The 23,303-nt window shown below is 48.3% G+C and overlaps 1 protein-coding gene across 1 annotated transcript in view; it reads right to left on the bottom strand.

Annotated features, from left to right (window-relative positions):
- fes (FES proto-oncogene, tyrosine kinase) overlaps nt 1-23,303 on the bottom strand; it is a 74,109-nt gene that overhangs the window by 37,326 nt on the left and 13,480 nt on the right. Inside the window, exons 2-5 of the mRNA XM_070864924.1 lie at nt 13,733-13,974; nt 12,234-12,407; nt 3,506-3,602; nt 1,621-1,804 (exon numbers count right to left, since the gene is read on the bottom strand). Of these exons, the coding sequence (XP_070721025.1) occupies nt 1,621-1,804; nt 3,506-3,602; nt 12,234-12,407; nt 13,733-13,957 (680 nt within the window). The 5' untranslated portion in view covers nt 13,958-13,974. The remainder of the gene's footprint in view (nt 1-1,620; nt 1,805-3,505; nt 3,603-12,233; nt 12,408-13,732; nt 13,975-23,303) is intronic.

Here is a 23,303-nt window from a genome sequence, read left to right as displayed (position 1 = left end):
GTTCAGAATGATGAGTGGTGATTTTATAGAAACATTTAAAATAATGAAAGGGATAGACAAGATAGAGGCAGAGAGGTTGTTTCCACTGGTTGGGGAGACTAGAACTAGGGGGCACAGCCTCAAAATAAAACCGAGTTGAGAAGGAATTTCTTCTCCCAGAGGGTTTTGAATCTGTGGAATTCTCTGCCCAAGGAAGCAGTTGAGGCTAGCTCATTGAAGGTATTCAAATCACAGATAGACAGATTTTTAACCAAGAAGGGAATTAAGGGTTATGGGGAGCGGGCAGGTAAGTGGAGCTGAGTCCACGGCCAGATCAGCCATGATCTTGTTGAATGGTGGAGCAGGCTCGAGGGGCTAGATGGCCTACTCCTGTTCCGAATTCTTATGTTCTTATGAGGAAAAACCTCTTCACTCAGAGAATTGTGAACCTGTAGAATTCTCTACCACAGAAAGTTGTTGAGGTCAGGTCGTTAGATATATTCAAAAGGGAGTTAGATCTGGCCCTTACGGCTAAAGGGATCAAGGGGTACGTAGAGAAAGCAGGAATGGGGTACTGAAGTTGCATGATCAGCCATGATCATGTTGAATGGTGGTGCAGGCTCAAAGGGCTGAATGGCCTGCTCCTGCACCTATTTTCTATGTTTCTATAAATCCCTTTACTCAATTTCAAATTCATTTCACAAAAGCCACCATCAAACTCTCAGTGAAAACAATAGGGAGAGGGTCAAACGGAAAACTCACAGACACGTAGCAAGTAACACATAGCAGAGGAGAGCTTGTCGATAACAGATTCAGTATAGGCCACTGCTTCTTGGATTGTCCCCCTCCGGTTCCTCAAACGTTTCGAACCCACTGTCCTACATATCCGTCCTGCTCCCCGCACCGACAGCAGGGTACACCACACTCTCCCCTCCTCTAACTCATTCTTAACCGGGGAGTCTTACTCTGTATCTAACCCCCTGTACCTGCCCTGGGAGTGTTTGATGGGACAGTGTAGAGGGAGCTTTACTCTGTATCTAACCCCGTGCTGTACCTGCCCTGGGAGTGTTTGATGGGACAGTGTAGAGGGAGCTTTACTCTGTATCTAACCCCTGTACCTGCCCTGGGAATGTTTGATGGGACAGTGTAGAGGGAGCTTTACTCTGTATCTAACCCCCTGTACCTGCCCTGGGAGTGTTTGATGGGACAGTGTAGAGGGAGCTTTACTCTGTATCTAACCCCCTGTACCTGCCCTTGTAGTGTTTGATGGGACAGTGTAGAGGGAGCTTTACTCTGTATCTAACCCCGTGCTGTACCTGCCCTGGGAGTGTTTGATGGGACAGTGTAGAGGGAGCTTTACTCTGTATCTAACCCCCTGTACCTGCCCTGGGAATGTTTGATGGGACAGTGTAGAGGGAGCTTTACTCTGTATCTAACTCGTGCTGTACCTGTCCTGGGAGTGTTTAATGAGACATCACGTGCCTGAAATATCTCTCACCCCCGAACACAATTATTCTCCCACATGTGCTGTCAAGAGTTGGATACTTTAGTTTGGGATCTGAAGCTGAGCCCCTTAATCTGCCCACGGTGATCCGTCTGCAGGGAGGAGGGGGTTGGGGGGGGGGGGGCCAATGTACTTACAGAATATTAACCATCTCCTCGTGCAGCTCCTGTAGAGTGTTGAGCAGTGCGGGCAAGCCCTGCTGATAGTAATGCTGGTGATGGACCTCAGCAGATCTGACGGCCAGCACGTACTGATTGTGGAGCAGGTGCATCTTCATGGTGGCTTTAACGTATTTGTCCCTCAGCCTGTCTCGTTCTCTATCTGGGTTTGAAGAGAAACTCACGCAATCAGAAAGATTCTAAATTAAAATATTGAACTCAGCTGAATTGTCAGCCGTGGCTCAGTGGGCAGCACTCTCTCTCTCACCTCTGAGTCAGATGGTTGTGGGTCCCAGTCCCACTCCAGAGACTTGAGCACAAAATCCAGGCTGACACTCCCAGTGCAGTGCTGAGGGAGTGCTGCACTGTCGGAGAGGCAGTCTTTCCGATGAGATTAAACCGAGGCCCTGTCTGCTCTTACAAGTAGACATAAAAGATCCCATGACACTATTTCGAAGAAGAGCAGGGGAGTTCTCCCTGGTGTCCTGGCCAATATTTATCCCTCAATCAACATCACTAAAACAGATGATCTAGTCATTATCACATTGCTGTTTGTGGGAGCTTGCTGTGCGCAAATTAGCTGCCATGTTTCCTACATGACAACAGTGAGTACACTCCAAAAGTACTTCATTGGCTGTAAAGCGCTTTGGGACGTCCAGTGGTCGTGAAAGACGCTATATAAATGCAAGTCTTTCTTTCTTTCATTAAGGCGAGGGATATTAGTGCGGGGTAGCCTTGTTCAATCAATGTTTTCCATCGGTCGATAGGTCACAGACTGGTGAGCATGGAAGCAAAACCCACCCACCCCCTCCCCTCAATATTAGCAGCAAGCCCAGCTCAGCATGAGCCCTCATCATTGCACCAATGTGACAATTTACCATTTTCCACACCCATCTGGGGCCTCTCCGCACGGGATCATCAACCTACAGGCAATTTAAAATGGGGTTGAGACTGCCCAAACCCCAATCATATCAGGACGCTTGCAGCCATCAGGCGGGGGAGATATCTGCATATTGATCCCAGGCACCTCATGCTTTCCAGCTTCCATAAATATTTCTCACAAAGCTCCCTTGAAGCATAACAACAACATTCATTTATATAGTGCCTTTAACGGGATAACATCCCAAGGTGCTTCACAGGTGCGTAATCAGATAATACTTGACACTGAAGCACTACAGGAGGTATTAGGACAGGTGACCAAAAGCTTGCTCAAAGAGGTATGAGCAGTGTCCCAAGGTGTGAATGATTTACCTGCGAGAGTTCCCAGTGCAGTGTCCCAGCAGGGCGACGGCAGCGAAGAGTGGAGTCATCAAGGTCCAGGTCGGTGATTGGAGCATGGGCAGATACAGCAGGAGCAGGGAGGTTGGGGCGAGAGACTGTAGGTGGACGTGATCGGGGCCCAGGGGAGGCGTGAGTTCGGGGCCCAGGGCCAGCACGGGCCAGCCCACACTGCGATATGTGTGCGCACTGGGTCAGTGCAGCAGAGCTGATCTCCAGTCGTCCTGGTTAACCCTTGCCACTGGACCAAGACCTCGCTCTGTCAAGCCCGTGTGGTGGCTGGTGTGCAACGGCCACCCCACGTTAAAAAAATCCACCCACAGGCATCTTCCACCCTTCAGGATGCAGTTCAGGACCTGGAATATTGGGTCCTTCATTGAAACACCTGTGAACTCATCCTTTTTTGGCGTGGAAGCAAGTCATCCTCGATACGAGGGACTGACTATGATGCGGTCCCATGGTGTTTAATTGTGAGTTCCCTGTGCAGAGTCCCAAGATGTGAATGATCTACCTGTGTGTTCCCCGTGCAGTGTTTACCTGCTTGGCTCTCTGTGATCTTTCCTCCACCTCTGCCTGTCACACTCACCTTTACTGGCCTCCTGAAACTTTCGCTTTGCTGAGCTCATTTCCTTGGCTTGCTGCCGATAATTTGACTTCATTTTCTCAATCTCGCTCTGGGTGTTCTGTAAATCACAGGACACACTTCAAACACATGATTCCACAACAGGAAGCCAACTACTGGCTTGATGATTCTCAAACTCCACCATTCTGGAGAAACTAAACCAATATTTTTACTGAGAGACTCAGATGAAAAATCTAAGGAAAATCCCAGTGAGAATACCACTAAAGTTGAAAAGACCAGAAAGACAAGATGCATCGAACCGGTGGTTACAGCACGCGATTGATAAGGATGTGGATTGTGGAGGGGGGGCGGGGGTGGAGGATGGAGGACTGAGGGAAGTGAGGAGTTCCTAAGAAAGAAAAAGTTAGAGTAGGAGACAGCGTAATGTGCCTTGATCGCAACACAATGAGGATGTGGGGAGAAAAGATCGTTAAATGAGGCTGCATTGATTCGCTCAAAAGGAGCAGGGTAAATGGGAAAGAGATTGGAGGGTTAGGGTATACGTGGGCTGTGAGAGGAGATTAAATGTGTGGGGAGAGTCCATGATAGGGGAGAGTGTACACGGGCTGTGGGAGGGGATTAAGTGGGTGGGCAGAGTGGATGTGGTGTACTTGGATTTCCAGAAGGCATTCAATAAGGTGCCATATAAAAGGTTACTGCACAAGATAAAAGCTCACGAGACTGGGGGTAATATATTGGCATGCACAGAGGATTGGCTAACTAACAGAAAACAGAGAGTCGGGATAAATGGGTCGTTTTCCGGTTGGCAAACAGTAACTAGTGGGGTGCCACAAGGATCGGTGCTGGGGCCTCAACTATTTACAATCTATATTAATGATTTGGATGAAGGGACAGAGTGTAACATAACCAAGTTTGCTGATGATACAAATATGGGTGGGAAAGCAAGTTGTGAGGAGGACACACAAAATCTACAAAGGGATATAGACAGGCTAAGTGAATGGGCAAAAATTTGGAAAATGGAGTATAATGTGGGAAAAAGGTTATCCACTTTGCAGAAAAAATAAAAAAGCAAATTATTATTTAAATGGAGAAAAATTACAAAATGCTGCAGTACAGAGGGACCTAGGGGTCCTTGTGCATGAAACACAAAGCGTTAGTATGCAGGTACAGCAGGTAATCAGGAAGGCAAATGGAATGTTAGCCTTTATTGCAAGGGGGATAGAGTATAAAAGCAGAGAAGTCCTGCTACAACTGTAGAGGGTACTGGTGAGGCCACACCTGGAGTAATGCGTACAGTTTTGGTCTCCGTATTTAAGGAGGAATATACTTGCATTGGAGGCTGTTCAGAGAAGGTTCACTAGGTTGATTCCTGAGATGAAAGGGTTTGACTTATTGTAATGTCTGTAGCGCCACACTGTGGACGCCTGTGTTACTGCAGCTAGTGCTGTTTAATAAAGAGCAGGTCACCTGACCACCTCCGGAACCTGCAGCCATCTTACAGGTTATGTGTTAGTGTGCTCGCTGAAGATATCACATTTGGCGGCGAGAATGGGATGTAATCGGATAATACAAAGCTGAAATTTTTGTTGGTGAAGGATTCAGCCAGCCGACAGAGAGACTTTGAGAGCTTCTCTGTTTTTGAAAACAACTACAAATCCGAGGTAAATTACGAGCACACTTTGTTAAACTGCCAGAGTCAAAATGGCTGCCCCTATGGGAGCTATAGGGTATTTGGGGGAATTGCAATGCGACCGAGAAAGTTTCAGAGCGTATGTGGATGGGCTAGAAATGTTTTTCACTGCAAATAATATCATCGAAATCCCCGGTAATGAAGACAATAACCGGGCGAAGTTGGAACGAAAAAGAGCTATATTCTTAACTGAGGCCAGGCCAGAATTGTATGAAACGCTGATAAATTTGCTTGTGCCCGACAAGCCAAAGAATAGAACGCTGAAACAGATTCTAACTAAGTTAGAACAACATTACAGCCCCGTTCCGTTAGAAATTGCTGAAAGTTATCATTTCGGAATACGAAATCAGAAGGCCGAAGAAAATATCAGAGAGTACAGTGTAGCATTAAAAAAACTATCTATTCAATGTAATTTCGGAGACTTTCAGAACCGAGCATTGCGAGACCGCTTTGTTTGTGGGATGAAAAATGATGCAATCAGAAGAAAGTTATTGACGACGCCTAACTTGACTTTTGATTTAGCTTGTCAGACAGCTAGGCCGATGAGCATGGCTGACCAATATTCCCAAGAATTGCATACTAATTTCAGTCATCAGACAACCAAGGTGAATCGTCTGCAGGTTCAAAGTAAAAGGCGGTGGGGCCCCAAAGTCTCAGAAACTGGAACTGGGAACAGAGCATTGACATCCTGCTATCGGTGCCTGGGACAACACATTGCTCATATTTGTCCATATGTGAAGGCAGAGTGTTTCGTCTGCAAGAAAATTGTAATCTTGCGAAGGCATGCCGACTGAAGGGTAAACCAGCTTTCAAAGCTATGAGTAGAAATCCCCAGAGACTACATAGCATGGAACAACAACAACAGGACGAGGAGATGTTAGAGCTAAACGTCATCAGGAGCACGAGGTCAATGGACAGCGATTCAAAAAGTATCATAATCCACATAGATGTTGTGGGATTCAAGATACCCATGGAAATCGATACTGGTGCATCCGTGAGTGTAGTGCCAGAGTCGCTATCTCGTGACAAATTGTGGGATTTCCCATTGGAGAAAGCCAAGATAGAGCTGCGAGACTACTCGTGAAAGAACATTCCGGTGGTAGGTCGTATCACCGTACCGGTGAAATACAAGGATCAAGCTCAGAGCTTGCCTCTAATAGTAGTGGCAGGAGACAAGCCTGCCATAGTAGGAAGAAATTAGTTGGGATCGCTAAAGCTGGATTGGAGTGAGATTTTTCGTGTTGAAACAAGATTTGCATCAAAGAATGATTCACCAAGAATTATCCAAAGGTGTTCTGCGAAACGGGCAGTCCGATCCAAGGCTTCAAGGCGAGTGTCAGGGTACAGAAGGATGCTAGATCGGTTTACTGCAAGCCACGTTCCGTACCATATGCACTCAAGGAGAAAGTTGAGCAAGAACTCAAAAGACTAGAGACTGAGAACATTATTTGTAAGATAGATTGATGTAATTGGGCTACACCCATTGTTGTTGCACCTAAGTCCGATGGTAAGGTAAGATTGTGTGGTGATTATAAAGTAACCGTAAACCAAGTTCGAGAGGGTAATGTCCCCAATACATTGCCAAATATAGCTGATTTGTTCACAACACTGACAGGGGGTCAGATTTTTTAAAAGTTGGATCTTATGAATGCCTATTTACAGCTTGAACTAGATGAGGAGTCCAAGTCATGCTTGCCTATAAATACTCATCTGGGTCTATATCAATTTAATAGGCTACCATTTGGAGTGTTTTACACCCCTGCCATATTCCAAGGAGTAATGAACCAGATTTTGCAAGGTATTGAAGGGGTAGTATGTTATTTAGATGACACACTAATTTCAGCACCAAATAGCAAATTCATAATAATATATTGAATTAAGTCCTCAAACTGCTAGAGAAGCACAGAGTACGAGTGGCTGCTCGCAAATGTGAATTATTTCAAAACTCCGTGGAGTACTTAGGGTACAAAGTAGACAAAGGTGGTTTACATCCAACCATGGAAAAACTGGATGCAATCAGAAATGCACCCACTCCCAAGAATGTCACTGAACTTCGATCATTTTTGGGTCTTTTGAACTACCAAATTTGGCTACATTATTGCATACACTGAATGAACTATTGTAAAAACAGGTCCATTGGAAGTGGTCAAAAGAATGCGATACAGCATTCAAGGAGTGTAAAAGCAACTTGGTAGAGAGCACCATGTTAGTTCATTATGACGTATCTCAGGAGATCAAGCTAGCATGTGATGCCTCTCCATATGGAGTTGGGGCAGTAATCTCATGTATTATGTAGTGGGGAGGAGAGACCAATTGTTTTTGCTTCACGCACTCTCAGTGCCAGTGAGCGTAATTATGCGCAAATCAAAAGGGAAGCTTTGACATTAATTTTTGGGGTCAAGAAGTTCTACAAACGCTTGTATGGTCCGAAGTTTACTCTCATTACGAACCATAAGCCCCTGACAGCAATCCTCCATCCAAAGTCCCCAGTTCCAACATTAGCTGCAGCCCGAATGCAGAGATGGGCTTTGATTTTGTCAGCATATACATATGATATTGAATACAGACAATCAGTTGATCACAGTAATGCTGATGCTATGTCTAGATTGCCTTCCCCATCACAAGTTACACCCGATAGGGAAGAGGTGTTCTATTCTTCATACATTGATGAACTGCCAGTCACAGCTGAAGAGATTGGTAGAGCAACCAAACATGACCCAGTTATGTCAAAGGTGTATGATTATATTGCAAATGGATGGCCAAACCAGGTAACAGACAAAGATATTCATCCATTCTTCATTCGTAGGAATGAATTATCAGTCGATAAAGATTGTATCATGTGGGGTGCAAGAGTGGTTATACCAAATAAATTGAGGTCTAAATTATTAGGAGACCTCCATGACCAGCACCTGGAAATGTGCTTGACCAAGAGTTTTGCACAAAGTTACTTATGGTGGCCAGGTCTTGATGAAGATATAGAGTACTTCGTAAGTCAGTTAACGACATGTCAATTGGTAACCACCACAACTACTATTACAGCCATGGAAATGGCCTCCCAGGGTGTGGCAAAGGCTACATATTGATTTTGCTGAGCTAGAAGGACAACAATAGTTCATTGTAATTGATAGCCATTCAAAGTGGGTTGAGGTGTTTCCAATGTGGAAAATAACAAGTAAAACATTAGACATTTTGCGAAGATTATTTTCTTCATTTGGCCTCCCAGAAGAAATTGTTTCGGATAATGGACCACAATTTCATTCAGAAGAATTTGCGCAATTCACGAGCAAAAATGGTGTGAAACACACCAAGGTTCCACCATACCACCCTGCTTCGAATGATGCAGCAGAGCGCACTGTACAAATTGTAAAACGTGCCCTCATCAAACAAATGTTGGATCCAAATCCAAAGAAACGACAGTATCGTAATACTCCTCACACAACTACTGGTAGAACACCAGCAGAGTTGTTTCTCAAACGACAGCCATGAACCAGATTCTCGTTGTTAAAACCAAACTTGGCGCAGTCCATAGAAGAGACACAATTAAGACAGAAAAAAGAGAATCATGATAGAGGTAGAGTAAAAGAGAGAAGTGTGAAATTAAATCAGAAGGTGAGAGTGAAGAACCATCACCATATGTGGTTAAAGTGGTTATCAGGAAGAGTGGTGAAGATATGTGGTTCTCTCACATATTTGGTCAAGATGTTTGATAATGGACAGGTTAGTTTTGCTCACATTGATCATATTTTACCTATAGACATGGAAGTAGTTGAAAGTGGGAATGAATCAATTATTTCTGACTCATCAGTGAGTTTTGATACACCAGTAGCATATCCTACATCAAATATGCTGGAAACCAAGCCAAGAGAAAGTCAGAATGTAAGTCTGAGTCAGAGTCGGGAAAACAAACAGTCTGAAGTTAGACAAAGTTCAAATAGAAATCAAGGGCACCACTTCGAGGAAAACTTCCCTCAGGATCAGCCTCGAATGAGTTTAAATTCGACACCATGTTTGGAAGGTTCTGTTCGAGAGCGAAGGTATCCACTTCAAAACAGAAAACAAGTGGTTAAGCTTGATTTGTAAATATGGCAAAATAAGTCCATATCCTTTGTTTTTTATAACCATACAAGTTATGTATGATGATTGTTTGTTATAATTACTTCTTCATTAAGGAGGGAGAAGTGTAATGTCTGTAGCTCCACACTGTGGATGCCTGTGTTACTGCAGCTAGTGCTGTTTAATAAAGAGCAGGTCACCTGGCCAGCAGAAGTCTCCGGAATCTGCAGCCATCTTACAGGTTGTGTGTTAGTGTGCTTGCTGAAAATATCACACTTATGAAGAAAGGTTGAGTAGATTGAGCCTATACTCATTGGAGTTTAGAAGAATGAGAGGCGATCTTATTGAAACGTGTAAGATTCTGAGGGGGCTTGACAGGGTAGATGCAGAGAGGATGTTTCCCCTCATGGGGGAATCTAGAACTAGGGGGCATAGTCTCAGAATAAGGGGCCGCCCATTTAAAACTGAGATGAGGAGGAATTTCTTCTCTCCGAGGGTTGTACATCTGTGGAATTCTCTGCCCCAGAGAGTTGAGGAATCTAGGTCATTGACTATATTTAAGGTGGAGATAGGCAGATTTTTGAGTGATAAAGGAGTCAAGGGTTATGGGGAGTGGGCAGGGAAATGGAGTTGAGGTCAGGATCAGATCAGCCATGATCTTATTGAATGGCGGAGCAGGCTCGAGGGGCTGAATGGCCGACTCCTGTTCCTATTTCTTATATTCTTATGAGTCCAAGATGGGGGGGGGGGGAGGGGAGGGGTAGTGTGCATGGGCCGTGGGAGGGGATTCAATGGGTGAGAAAGCGGATCCAGCTTAAGCAATCCACGCAGTTCCTGAAGGTATTGGTGGCTACAGGGGATTCCTTGCCAGGACTCGCTGGCTCTGATGGTTATAAAATCCTCTGCTTGCCGTTGATTACAGAGCTCAACACCAACACCAAAACAGACGGCACCTCCGACAGTAAGTGTACCTTCGGCCCACTGACTTTATGAGGGGAGGATGGCAAAGAGGAATAATTTGGGCAAGGGGGAAGAACACCTGAAGTGACCAACGGCACAAGCCTCAGCTCACACTATACACTGACCTCCGTCCTTAAAGGGAATGATCAGATTATCACAATTCTGACGAAGGGTTATCGACCTGATATGTTGACTCTGTTTCTCTCTCTACAGATGCTGCCCGACCTGCTGAGTGCTCCTGGAGTTTTCTGGTTTGATTTCAGATTACCGCCAGTGTCTTGCTTTTGTATCACAATTAATCTGTCGGTAAATACTTGGGAAGGGTACACCCTCGTCAAACCAGTTTACAAAGTGCTTTTGTTTATCACTGTAACTATACCAACCACACTTTGCCGCTTGCTAGAGAGAGGCATAGCTGACAGTGCAGGGTTTGTGTGTGTTAACTCACCTGTCACCTTCAAAGTATCCTGGGGCACATTTACTAAACCTGTTACACTTGAAGAGTAGCACAATGAAAAAATGTAGCAGCACTGAGAGAATTGGGAAAGGAAAGGGGGAAGGAACAGGAACACGCAGAATCACAGACATCGAGCCAACACCCACAAGGCAAGTGCAGGTCAGATGCAAAACCGCTTGAAGGCTCACTCCTCTTTAAAAAACAATTGTTCACAGGATGTGGGCATCGCTGACAATGCCAGCATTTATTGTCCATCCCTAATTGCCCTTTGATTAAACTGGGTGGCTGGCTAGATCATTTAAGAATCAACCAGATTACTGTGTCCCATATCGGCCAGACCGGGTAAGGGCGGCAGATTTCCTTCCCTAAAGGACATCTGTGAACCAGTTGGGTTTTTACAACAATCCGTTGTTTCATGGGAATCTGCTTATATACATAGAGCACCATGTACTGAAAAACACCTGTGTTGTGCCATGTATAATGAAAGTCTCTGCACTGTTTAGTAACTTGTAAAGAAATCTAAATGTATCCCCATCCGTTCCGTGTACTGCTTTCATCTGCATAGTGCTACATGTAACGTGATTGGTGATCGGTATTGAAATATAGCCTGGAATGTAATGTAAACCTGTTCTCATCTGCTCCATGTAATACCCTTATTTGCACAGTACGACATGTAACGTGATTTATGGAATGTACTAAACTGTACCTTGAAATGAAATGCACGCTAGTGCATTGTATGGAACTGCTGTCAGCATCCAAACCAATTGTATGGAATTGCTGACCGCAAGGTACTGAACTAATTTCCAAAGTATTGTGAAAATTTTATATGAATAAAATATATTTTTGCAAAAAAAACCATGACTGATACTAGCTTTTTAATTGCAGATTTATTTGACAGTGTAACTATTTGTACTGCATTTTTTTTTGACATACATGCGTTTGTCAAGCCCCCCCTCCCCCCACCCCCCCGACTCTCTCCCCTCCCCACCTCCTCTCCCAACCCCCTCTCCCCTCCCCTCCCTACTTCCTCTCCACTCCCCTCCCCTCCCCACCCTCTCTCCCCTCCCCCTCTCCTCTCGACTCTCTCCTCTCCCCTCCCTCTCCCATCCCCTCCCCTCCCCGACCCCCTCTCCCCAGCTCCCCAGCTCCCCCCCTCTCCTCCCCGACTCTCTCCCCTCCCTTCTTTACACAAAGGGCAGTGGAAATCTGGAACTCCCTCCCCCAAAAAGCTGTTTAGGCTGGGGGGGGGGGGGGCGGGGAGTTGGGGGGTTGGGGGGCAGGGGTATTAAGGGTTACGGAACCAAGGTGGGTAGTGGGGATTATTGTGGCTAAAGGTCAGTGCATCGGGAATGGGTATAGGGGGATTGTGGACAGAGGTACAACCATAACCAAACAAACTCAACCAAGGGGTCAATGCCTTTGGGAACAGGAAAGTTGAAGAGAAAATTTGTGAGGAAAAAGAAAAAAAGAGAAATACTCTCAATATTTGAAGACATGTGACAGTAAAGAGAAGGTTCTTTGGTGCATTTTTCAGCCATATTGAGAAGGAGGCGAATCACCAGTCTCCTCACCTTGATCACCTCCTGGTTGATCTGCTGCCATTGGTCACTGTAGCTCTTTTTCAGCAGTTGCTTGTCGCGGATTAGCAGTGTCAGTTTGTTAATGGGCCCCGAGTTCAGATCCTCTGAATGTTTCCTCATCACCCGGCTCAAAACTTCTGTCTGATTCACAATCGTTGACCAGGACTGAAAGAGCAAACAGGCCATTATTACAACAATATTGACTGTCAGGGCTCTCCCTGTGTGAGACGAGAGATGTTCAAAAAATCCTCTTCTGAAAAACACGGCCGAACGAGCGGTGAAAATCTCCAGCAGAGACCACGTCATGGAAAATCATCACCGGCAGGAAATAACACAAAGCAGAGAAGAGCTCATTGATAGTTTGATGGGACAGTGCAAAGGGAGCTTTACTCTGTATCTAACCCCGTGCTGTACCTGCCCTGGGAGTGTTTGATGGGACAATGTAGAGGGAGCTTTACTCTGTATCTAACCCCCTGTACCTGCCCTGGGAGTGTTTGATGGGACAGTGTAGAGGGAGCTTTACTCTGTATCTAACCCCCTGTACCTGCCCTGGGAGTGTTTGATGGGACAGTGTAGAGGGAGCTTTACTCTGTATCTAACCCCCTGTACCTGCCCTGGGAGTGTTTGATGGGGCAGTGTAGAGGGAGCTTTACTCTGTATCTAACCCCCTGTACCTGCCCTGGGAGTGTTTGATGGGACAGTGTAGAGGGAGCTTTACTCTGTATCTAACCCGTGCTGTACCTGCCCTGGGAGTGTTTGATGGGACAATGTAGAGGGAGCTTTACTCTGTATCTAACCCCCTGTACCTGCCCTGGGAGTGTTTGATGGGACAGTGTAGAGGGAGCTTTACTCTGTATCTAACCCCCTGTACCTGCCCTGGGAGTGTTTGATGGGACAGTGTAGAGGGAGCTTTACTCTGTATCTAACCCCATGCTGGGTTATTGTGAATTGGCCGAGACCCACCGTTCAGGAAACCTGCAATTCTCACCATCTTAAATGACCAGATTATCTGCTTTTTAGTGATGTTGGTCGAGGGATAAATATTGGCCCCAGGACACCAGAAAACTCCCCTGCTCTTCTTCGAAATAGTGCCAGGGGATCTTTTATGTCAACCTGAGGGAGCAGACGGGGCCTCGGTTTAACGTCTCATCTGAAAGTCTGCCCTTCTGACAGTGCGGCGCTCCCTCAGTACTGCCCCTCCGACAGTGTGGCACTCCCTCAGTACTGACCCTCCGATAGTGCAGCACTCCCTCAGCACTGCACTGGGAAAGTCAGCCTGGATCACGTGCTCAATTCTCTGGAGTGGGACTTGAGCCCACGAACCTTGCGACTCAGGGGCGAGAGTGCTGCCCACTGAGCCACGGTGAATGTTTGCGGTTTGTTTGATTCAGTACCACCACGGGCAGTGTGTTCCTCCGCTGTGCCAGCATTCAGTCATGACTGTAAATGGGAGTAATCAATGAAGCCCTGGATCAGTGGGTCATCCCTACCTTGTTGATGTGACTGATGTAATCGGCTCCTCCAGCCTGCAGGCTGCTCTCCTGCCTCTCTGCCTGGGAGAACATTTGGTGAAGTAACCCTGAGTATTCCTTGTCGCTCCTCACTCGACTGGTCATCCACTTCTTCATCGTCTCCATCAGCCGCAGCTCCGAGTCTTGCAAGCGTAGCAGCATGGTGTGGCCCTGGGGACACCAGAGGTCAGTGCTGAAACCCATCGCTCTAGGACCTGCACCTGACACGGAGGAGGAAGCAAAAACACAACTCAGAATTATAGAAATTTGCAGCACGGAAGGTGGCAATTCGGCCCATCGTGTCCGCGCCGGCCGACAAAGACCTATCAGGCTTAATCCCATTTTCCAGCTCTCGATCCGTAGCCCAGTAGGCTACGGCACTTCAAGAGCACATCCAAGTACTTTTTAAATGTGAGGGTTTCTGCCTGTACCACCCTTTCAGGCAACGAGTTCCAGACCCCCACCACCCTCTGGTTGAAAATATTTCTCCTCAACTCCCCTCTAAACCTCCTATCAATTACTTTAAATCTATGCCCCCTGGTTGTTGACCCCTCTGCTAAGGGAACTAGGCCCCTCATAATTTTATACACCTCAATCAGGTTTCCCCTCAGCCTCCTCCGTTCCAAAGAAAACAACCCTAACCTATCCAATCTTTCCTCATAGCTAAAATTCTCCTGTCCAGGCAATATTCTCGTAAATCTCCTCTGTTCCCTCTCCAGTGCAATCACATCCTTCCTGTAACATGGTGACCAGAACTGCATGCAGTACTCTAGTTGTGGCCTAACTAGTGTTTTATATAGTTCAAGCATGATCTCCCTGCTCTTATAATCTATGCATTGGCTAATAAAGGCAAGTATCCCGTATGCCCTCTTCACTGTTATGTATGTAAACATTATAACTGTATAAGACTTGCCACCAGAGGGCGCACCTGTTGGAGGCCCAAGGGTCACCTGCACACCTCGTGCAAGCGAGTATAAAAGGTTGTCTGCCATGCTGCTTGGACACTCTGGAATTTTATTAAAGAGACTAAGGTCACATCAGTTCAAGCTCACAGTACTCAGTCTTGTGGAGTTATTCTAAACATAACAATTGGCGACGAGTAACAGATCACAAATTTTCTTGCAGTTATGGCTGCCATTGGTATTCTTGAGCGATTTGTAGAGGGTGATGATTGGGAAACCTTCGTTGAACATCTCGACCAGTACTTCGTGGCCAACGAGCTGGATGCGGACGATAAAACGATCAAGTGCAGGGCGATTCTCCACACCGTTTGTGGGTCTACAACATACGGCCTCATCAAGCATCTGCTAGCACCGAGGAAACCAACGGACAAGACATATCCTGAGTTGTGTACGCTGGTTCGGGAACACCTCAAGCCGAAGGAGAGCATCTTAATGGCCAGGTATCGCTTCTACACGCACCACCACTCCGAGGGCCAGGACGTGGCGAGTTATGTCACCGATCTAAGACGCTTTGCGGGACATTGCGAATTTGCTGGATATTTGGGGGAAATGCTGCGGGACTTTTTCGTGCTTGGAATTGGCCATAAGGTCATTCTTCGCAAGCTGCTGTCTGCCGAATCCCGAGACCTGAACAAGGCCATCACGATAGCCCAGGCTTTCATATCCACGAACAATAATACAAAACTGATATTTTCTCAGCAATGAAGCTCACCGGCAAGTACTGTGCATAAAATAACGCCATTAGCAGGCAGAACTGTACATGGCAGGGCCTACACATCTGCAGCTGCAAGACCGAGGATGACTCAGAGCCCGCCGTGGGGCGTGAATGCGAATCCATTAGCACCATGTTGGCGCTGCGGGGGTAATCATAGAGCCCATCACTGTCGATTCAAGCACAACATGTGCAAAGGCTGCGAAACAATGGGGCACCTCCAGCGAATGTGCAAATGTGCTGCGACTCACCAAGTGGCAGAGTCGGCAGAGGATGATCGATCCGGCGCGGATCACGCTGAACGAGTAAGAGAGGCAACTCAACCCGAGGCCGAGGAAGAAGTGTATGGGGTACACACCTTCACCACCAAGAGCCCTCCTATAATGCTGAAAGTCAAATTAAATGCATTCCAGTTTCCATGGAGTTGGACATGGGCCAAGTCAGTCAATTATGAGCCAGAAGGCTTTTGTGGGGCAACAAGGCACAAAGGCCCAAACTGAGCCAGATTTATACAAAGCTGCGCACCTACACCAAAGAGCTCATACCAGTCATTGGCCGTGCGGCAGTGAAGGTATCGTACAATGGAGCTGTGCATGACATCACTGTGGATTGTACCAGGCGATAGCCCAACGCTGTTCGGCAGAAGCTGGCTAGGAAAGATTCGATGGAACTGGGACGACATCAAAGCATTATCTTCAGTGGACGATGCCTCGTGCGCCCAAGTGCTGAGCAAGTTTCTGTCGCTATTTGAACCAGGCATCGGCAACTTCACAGGTGCCAAGGTGCAGATCCACCTAGTCCCCGATGCAAGGCCCGTTCATCACAAGGCTCGAGCGGTTCCATATATGATAAGGGAGAAAGTCGAGATCGAACTGGACAGACTTCAACGAGAGGGAATCATATCGCCAGTTGAGTTCAACGAGTGGGCCAGTCCGATTGTTCCGGTGTTGAAAAGCGATGGCACGGTCAGAATCTGCGGAGACTACAAGGTAACGATCAACCGAGTCTCGTTACAAGACCAGTACCCGCTGCCCAAGGCGGATGACCTGTTCACAATGCTAGCAGGGGGGAAGTCGTTCACCAAGCTGGATCTAACCTCCGCCTACATGACACAGGAGCTGGCTGAATCTTCGAAAAGATTGACGTGCATCAACACACACAAAGAACTGTTTATATACCACAGGTGTCCTTTTGGGTTTCGCTCGGCTGCTGCCATCTTCCAGAGGAACATGGAAAGTTTGCTGAAATCGGTTCCGTGTACCGTTGTGTTTCAAGATGACATCCTGATCACTGGTCGTGACACCATCGAACACCTGCACAACCTGGAAGAGGTTCTAAGTCGACTAGACAGAGTGGGACTCAGGCTGAAACACTCCAAGTGTGTTTTCCTGCCGCCAGAGGTCGAATTTTTGGGGAGAAAGATTGCGGCAGACGGCATCAGACCCACGGACTCAAAGACGGATGTGGTGTCCCTGCACCTCTACTACAAACTCATATGAGGCATAGATATATCAAACACGCTCACTCTGTGACCTTCACCTTTATTGCCAGGACCAAGGCGTGCTGAATCTGGGTGGGACCTCCCCTTTTATACCTGGAAACCCAGGTGAGGAGTGTCTCCCGCAAGTTCACCCCCTGTGGTCAGGGTGTGCATTTCTAGGGTACACGTACAGTGTACATGAGTTAGAGTTACATGACTATGTCATTGCAAGTTGGTTAAATACATGACATCACCTCCTCCCTTAAGTCTTTTTGTTTCAGATGTTAAGTCTGTCGGGTGGTCAACGCTCTCTCGTGGAGCGCCGCAGTTGTGGCTCTGGAGGCTGAGCCTCGGCACGCGTCTCTGTCACCTGAGGTGATTCCGGCCTGTCCGGGCTGGCCGCAGGGACTGTGCATGCTGAGGACTGTCTTTGTTGCTCGTCCACTGGCAGTGGTGTGGGTGCCATCTCATGCTCTTTTTCAGGTTCCTCCGTGTCTATGCTGAACCTTTTCTTTACTTGGTCCAAGTGTTTGCGGCATATCTGCCCATTGTTTAGTCTGACCACCATGACTCGATTTCCTTCTTTGCCAATTACAGTGCCCTCAAGCCACTTGGGTCCCAAAGCATGGTTAAGAACAAATACCGGGTCATCTATTTCTATACAGCTCCCCCTTGAGTTTCGATCATGGAGCTCGGTTTGGGACTGGCGCTTGCCCTCAACAATGTCTGCCAGGTCTGGGTGAATGAGGGACAGCCGCGCCTTGAGCGTGCATTTCAAGAGGAATTCCGCTGACGAGACTCCCGTGAGCGAGTGCGGGCGGGACCTGTAGGCCAGCAGGAGGCGTGATAGGTGGTACTGAAGGGAGGGTCCTTGGAGGCGTAGCATGCCCTGTTTTATGACTTGGACCGCCCGTTCCTCCTGGCCATTGAAAGCTGGCTTGAACGATGCTGTCTGGATGTGCTTGATACCATTGCCCGACATAAACTCCTGGAATTCATGGCTGGTGAAACTCGGGCCATTGTTGCTGACCAAGATGTCCGGCAAGCCATGGGTCGCGAAAACCGTACGCAGACTCTCCATGGTGATGGATGTCGTGCCCGAGTTTAATATGATGTACTCGATCCATTTCGAGTATGCATCGACAACGATCAGGAACATTTTCCCCATGAACGGGCCCGCAAAGTCTACGTGAATACATGACCATAGTCTGGTGGGCCAGGACCACAGGCTGAGTGGGGCCTCCCTGGGGGCATTGCCCAGCTGGGCACACGTCGTGCATCTGCGAACCCAGTGTTCCAGGTCTGAGTCAATCCCCGGCCACCATACATGTGACCGGGCAATGGCCTTCATTAACACGATGCCAGGGTGCTCGCTGTGGAGTTCCCTGATGAACGCTTCCCTTCCTTTCTGGGGCATGACTACCCAGCTGCCCCATAGCAGGCAGTCGGCTTGGATGGAGAGCTCATCCATCCGTCTCTGAAACGGTCTGACTTCCTCGGGGCACGCCCTGTGTGCGGGCGCCCAATCCCCAGCCAGGACACATTTCTTTATCATGGATAGGAGGGGGTCTCTGTTGATCCAGAGTTTGATCTGTCGGGCTGTGATGGGGGAGCCCGCAGTGTCAAAAGCCTCAACGGCCATGACCATCTCGGCGCTCTGCTCCAACGCCCTCTCGGTGGTGGCCAGTGGGAGCCTGCTGAGCGCGTCAGCGCAATTTTCAGTGCCTGGCCAGTGCCGTATGGTGTAGTCAAAAGCAGCTAGCGTGAGGATCCTGCGCTGTATGCGAGCTGACGCATTGGCGTTGACAGCCTTGCTGTCGGACAACAAGGATGTTAACGGCTTGTGGTCCATCTCTAGCTCGAACTGTCTACCAAAAAGGTACTGGTGCATCTTTTTCACACCGTAAACACACGCGAGTGCTTCCTTCTCGACCATGCCATATCCACGCTCCACCTGGGAGAGCGACCTGGAGGCGTAAGCCACCGGTTGGAGCCGGCCGTCATCGTTACCCTGCTGCAACACACACCCAATCCCGTAGGATGACACATCGCATGTTAAGACCAGTTTTTTACAGGGGTCATACAAGGTCAACAGTTTGTTGGAACACAGCAGGTTCCTTGCCTTATTGAAAGCCCGTTCTTGACAGTCCCCCCAACCCCATTCACAACCTTTACGCAGGAGCTTGTGTAACGATTCCAACAATGTGCTTAAGTTCGGCAGAAAGTTATCAAAATAGTTCAAAAGTCCCAGGAATGATCACAACTCCGACGTGTTGCCGGGCCTGGGCGCCCGGCGGATCGCCTACGTTTTTGATTCAGTGAGCCGGATCCCGTCTGCGGCAACCCTCCTGCCCAAAAACTCGACCTCTGGGGCCAAAAACACACACTTTTTCAGGTTGTGGTGGTGTTCTTCGGTGTCTCGACCCGTTATGAGAATGTCATCTTGGAACACGATCATTCCAGGAATGGATTTGAGCAAGCTTTCCATGTTTCTCTGAAAGATGGCTGCTGCCGAACGAATGCCAAACGGACACCTGTTGTAGACAAATAATCCCTTGTGCATCGTGATGGTGGTCAGAAACTTGGATTCTTCAGCCAGTTCCTGAGTCATGTAGGCCGAAGTGAGGTCCAACTTCGTGAACAGCTTGCCACCTGCCAGCGTGGCAAAAAGGTCCTCCACTCTTGGAAGCGGGTATTGGTCTTGCAGTGATACTCGGTTGATGGTGGCTTTGTAGTCGCCACAAACCCTGACCGAGCTATCTGCTTTGAGGATGGGACTGATGGGACTTGCCCAGTCGCTGAATTCAATGGCCGAAATTATGCCCTCTCTGAGCAGCCTATCTAGTTCACATTCAATTTTCTCACGCAACACGTACAGCACCGCTCTGGCTTTGTGGTGCACTGGTCTGGCGTCCGGAGTGATGCGTATCACTACTTTAGTGCCCTTGAACGTACCGACACCGGGTTGAAACAGTGACCCGAATTTTTGCAGGACCTTTGAGCATGAACTTCGCTCCATAGATGAAATGGCGTGCACATCCCCCCATTTCCAATTCATCTCAGCTAGCCAACTCCTCCCCAAAAGCGCGGGGCCATTTCCCGGAACGATCCAGAGTGGTCAGCTGATTCTGTAATCCATTATGTGTTACCACCAAGTTTGCACTGCCCAGCACTGGGATGATCCCTTTGGTGTACGTCCGTAGCTGCGTCTCAATGCGTTCCAGTTTGGACCTGCTAGCTCTGTGTAGCCATAGTCTCTCAAATTGTTGGGCGCTCACGAGTGACTGGCTAGCTCCCGTATCCAGCTCCATGCGCACCGGGATGCCATTCAGTAAGGCTTTCATCATCATAGGTGGCGTTTTAGTGTATGAGCTGTGGACGTCAGCTACATGAACCCGCTGAACTTCAGCATCTATGGCTTTACCCCAGGCCTCATCCTGCATTGCAGACCCCTCGTCTGGTTCCTCTGTCTCGCAGATTAGCCTCGCTGCTGCCTTTTTGCACATCCTGGCCAAGTGTCCACTGACATTACAAATCCTACAGGTATATTGCTGGAACCTGCAGCTTTTCGCAGTGTGTCTACCCCCCGCACCTCCAGCATGAGCTGAGATTGAGATTGCTGTTAACAAAAGGACAATTACCAGGCATTCCTCTCTGATTGCCCATTTGGCTGTTTCTAAGCACTCTGATGGTGGGTGTTAATGGTCCCATCGCGGGACGCATTGTTCCTCGAGATGGCGTGAATTGCCTATCCCCTTTCCAATGTACTTGTTGCGGGCCCACCCTAGAGCCTGTTGCTGCCTGGGCGGTTTTGAAATGCCCTTGCCTGCCTGCGGGGTCCCGAGCTGCTTTCACCATGTTAACTCCCTGGTCCATCGCCACGTTTGGACCAGGGCTGCGCACGTAAATTAGCTTGGTCTCCTCTTCCCCTGCCATAAAGGTCTGAGCTATCAACGCTGCCCCTTCTAAAGTCAAGTCCTTAGTCTTTATGAGCTTCCTGAAAATGCCGGCATGAAAAGTCCCTTAACATCTCCCCCCTGCAGGCATCGGAGAACTAAGAGACTGGCCAAGCGCCGCAGTTCCGCCACGAAGTCCGAGACGTTTTGTCCCTCCCGACTCCGGAGAGAGTAGAACCGGTGCCGGGCCACGTGTATGCTACTCGCCGGCTTGTGATGCTCACTGATCAGCTGGCTGAGCTCAAAAGACTTGTCCGCCGGCTTTTGGAGTGTGAGCAGGTCTTTCATCAGCGCATACGTCTGTGGTCCGCAGCTGGTCAGTAGATTCGCCCCCCCACTTGTCAGCCGCTGTCTCTTCCAGCCAGTCCTTTGTGACAAAGCTCTGCTGGAGTCTTTCCATGAAGTCGTCCCAGTCCTCACCCACACAGTAACGTTCCCCTGTGCCACCGGTGGCCATCCTCTTGGTTCGGTTTCTCGTCGCCAAATGTGGCGTCCCTGCACCTCTACTACAAACTCACACAAGGCATAGATATATCAGACACGGTCACTCTGTGACCTTCATCTTTATTGCCAGGACCAAGGAGTGCTGACCCTGGGTGGGACCTCCCCTTTTATACCCGGAAATGCAGGTGAGGAGTGTCTCCCGCAAGTTCGCCCCCTGTGGTCAGAGTGTGCATTTCTAGGGTACAGGTACAGTGTATATGAGTTACAGTTACATGACTATGTCATTGCAAGATGGTTAAATACATGACAATGGATGCCATCAAGAATGCACCCAGACCACAGAATGTGATGGAGCTGCGTTCGTTCCTGGGACTCAACTATTTTGGTAACTTTCTACCCGGGTTGAGCACTTTGCTGGAACCATTACACATGTTGCTACATAAGGGCGACGACTGGGTTTGGGGTAAATCTCAAGAGACAGCCTTCGAGAAGGCAGAAACCTGCTATGTTCTAACAAGTTACTTGTATTATATGACCCGTGTAAATGTTTAGTGCTAGCTTGTGCTGCATCTTCGTACGGGGTCGGGTGTGTGTATCAGGCAAACTGCAACCGGTTGCATTCGCGTCTAGAAGTCTACCGAAGGCTGAAAGAGCCTAGAGTATGGTCGAGAAAGAGGCATTAGCATGCGTATACGGGGTTAAGAAAATGCACCAGTACCTATTTGGACTCCAGTTCGAGCTTGAAATCGACCATAAACCACTCATTTAGCTATTTTCAGAAAGCAAAGGTATACACACCAATGCTTCATCTCGCATCCAAAGATAGGCTTATGACTATGTTATCCGCCACAGACCAGACACGGAGAACTGTGCTGATGCCTTCAGTCGGCTACCATTGCCCACCACAGAGGTGGAAATGGCGTAACCTGCAGACTTGCTTCTGGTCATGGATGTTTTTGAGAGTGAGGGGTCCCCCGTCACGGCTCGCCAGACGAGGACCTGGACTAGCCTGGACCCTGTGCTATCACTTGTAAAAAGTTGGGTCCTCAATGGGAGCTGGTCAGCTGTTCCCGGGGAAATGCAAGATGAAATTAAGCCGTTTCACCGACGTAAAGATGAAATGTCCATCCAGTCGGATTGTCTCTTATGGGGTAATCGTGTGGTTTTGCCAATAAAAGGCAGGGAAGCATTTAAACGCGACCTACACAGTACCCACCCAGGCATAGTCATGATGAAGGCTATCGCCAGGTCGCACGTTTGGTAGCCCGGCATTGACTCGGATTTGGAGTCATGCGTACACCAATGTAACACTTGCTCACAGTTGAGCAATGCACCAAGGGAGGCCCCACTGAGTCTGTGGTCATGGCCCTCCAAACCGTGGTCCAGGATCCACGTAGATTTCGCTGGCCCCTTTCTAGGAAAGATGTTCCTAGTAGTAGTGGACGCTTACTCTAAATGGATTGAATGTGTAATCATGTCATCCAGCACGTCCACTGCCACTATTGAAAGTCTCCGGGCCATGTTCGCCACCCATGGTTTGCCCGACATCCTTGTCAGTAACAATGGACCGTGTTTCACCAGCTCGGAATTCAACGAGTTTATGACCTGCAATGGCATCAAGCATGTTAGGTCTGCCCTGTTTAAGCCTGCATCCAATGGTCAGGCGGAACGGGCAGTCCAAACTATCAAGCAGAGCTTGAAACGTGTGACGGATGGCTCCCTGCAGACCCGTTTATCTCGGGTTCTGCTGAGCTACCGGACACGACCCCACTCGCTTACCGGGGTTCCCCCGGCGGAATTGTTAATGAAGAGAACACTCAAAACCAGACTCCCCTTAGTCCACCCCGATCTTAATGATCATGTGGAAACCCGGCGTCACTGGCAAAACATGTACCACGATCGCGCGGCTGTATCGCGTGATATTGATGTAAACGACCCGGTGTTTGTCCTTAATTACGGTCATGGTCCCAAATGGGTTGCTGGCACTGTCTTGGCC

Source organism: Pristiophorus japonicus, chromosome 21 (genome assembly GCF_044704955.1).
Source record: "Pristiophorus japonicus isolate sPriJap1 chromosome 21, sPriJap1.hap1, whole genome shotgun sequence".
NCBI classification, from domain to species: domain Eukaryota; kingdom Metazoa; phylum Chordata; class Chondrichthyes; family Pristiophoridae; genus Pristiophorus; species Pristiophorus japonicus.
This window is presented reverse-complemented; position numbering and strand designations above follow the sequence as displayed.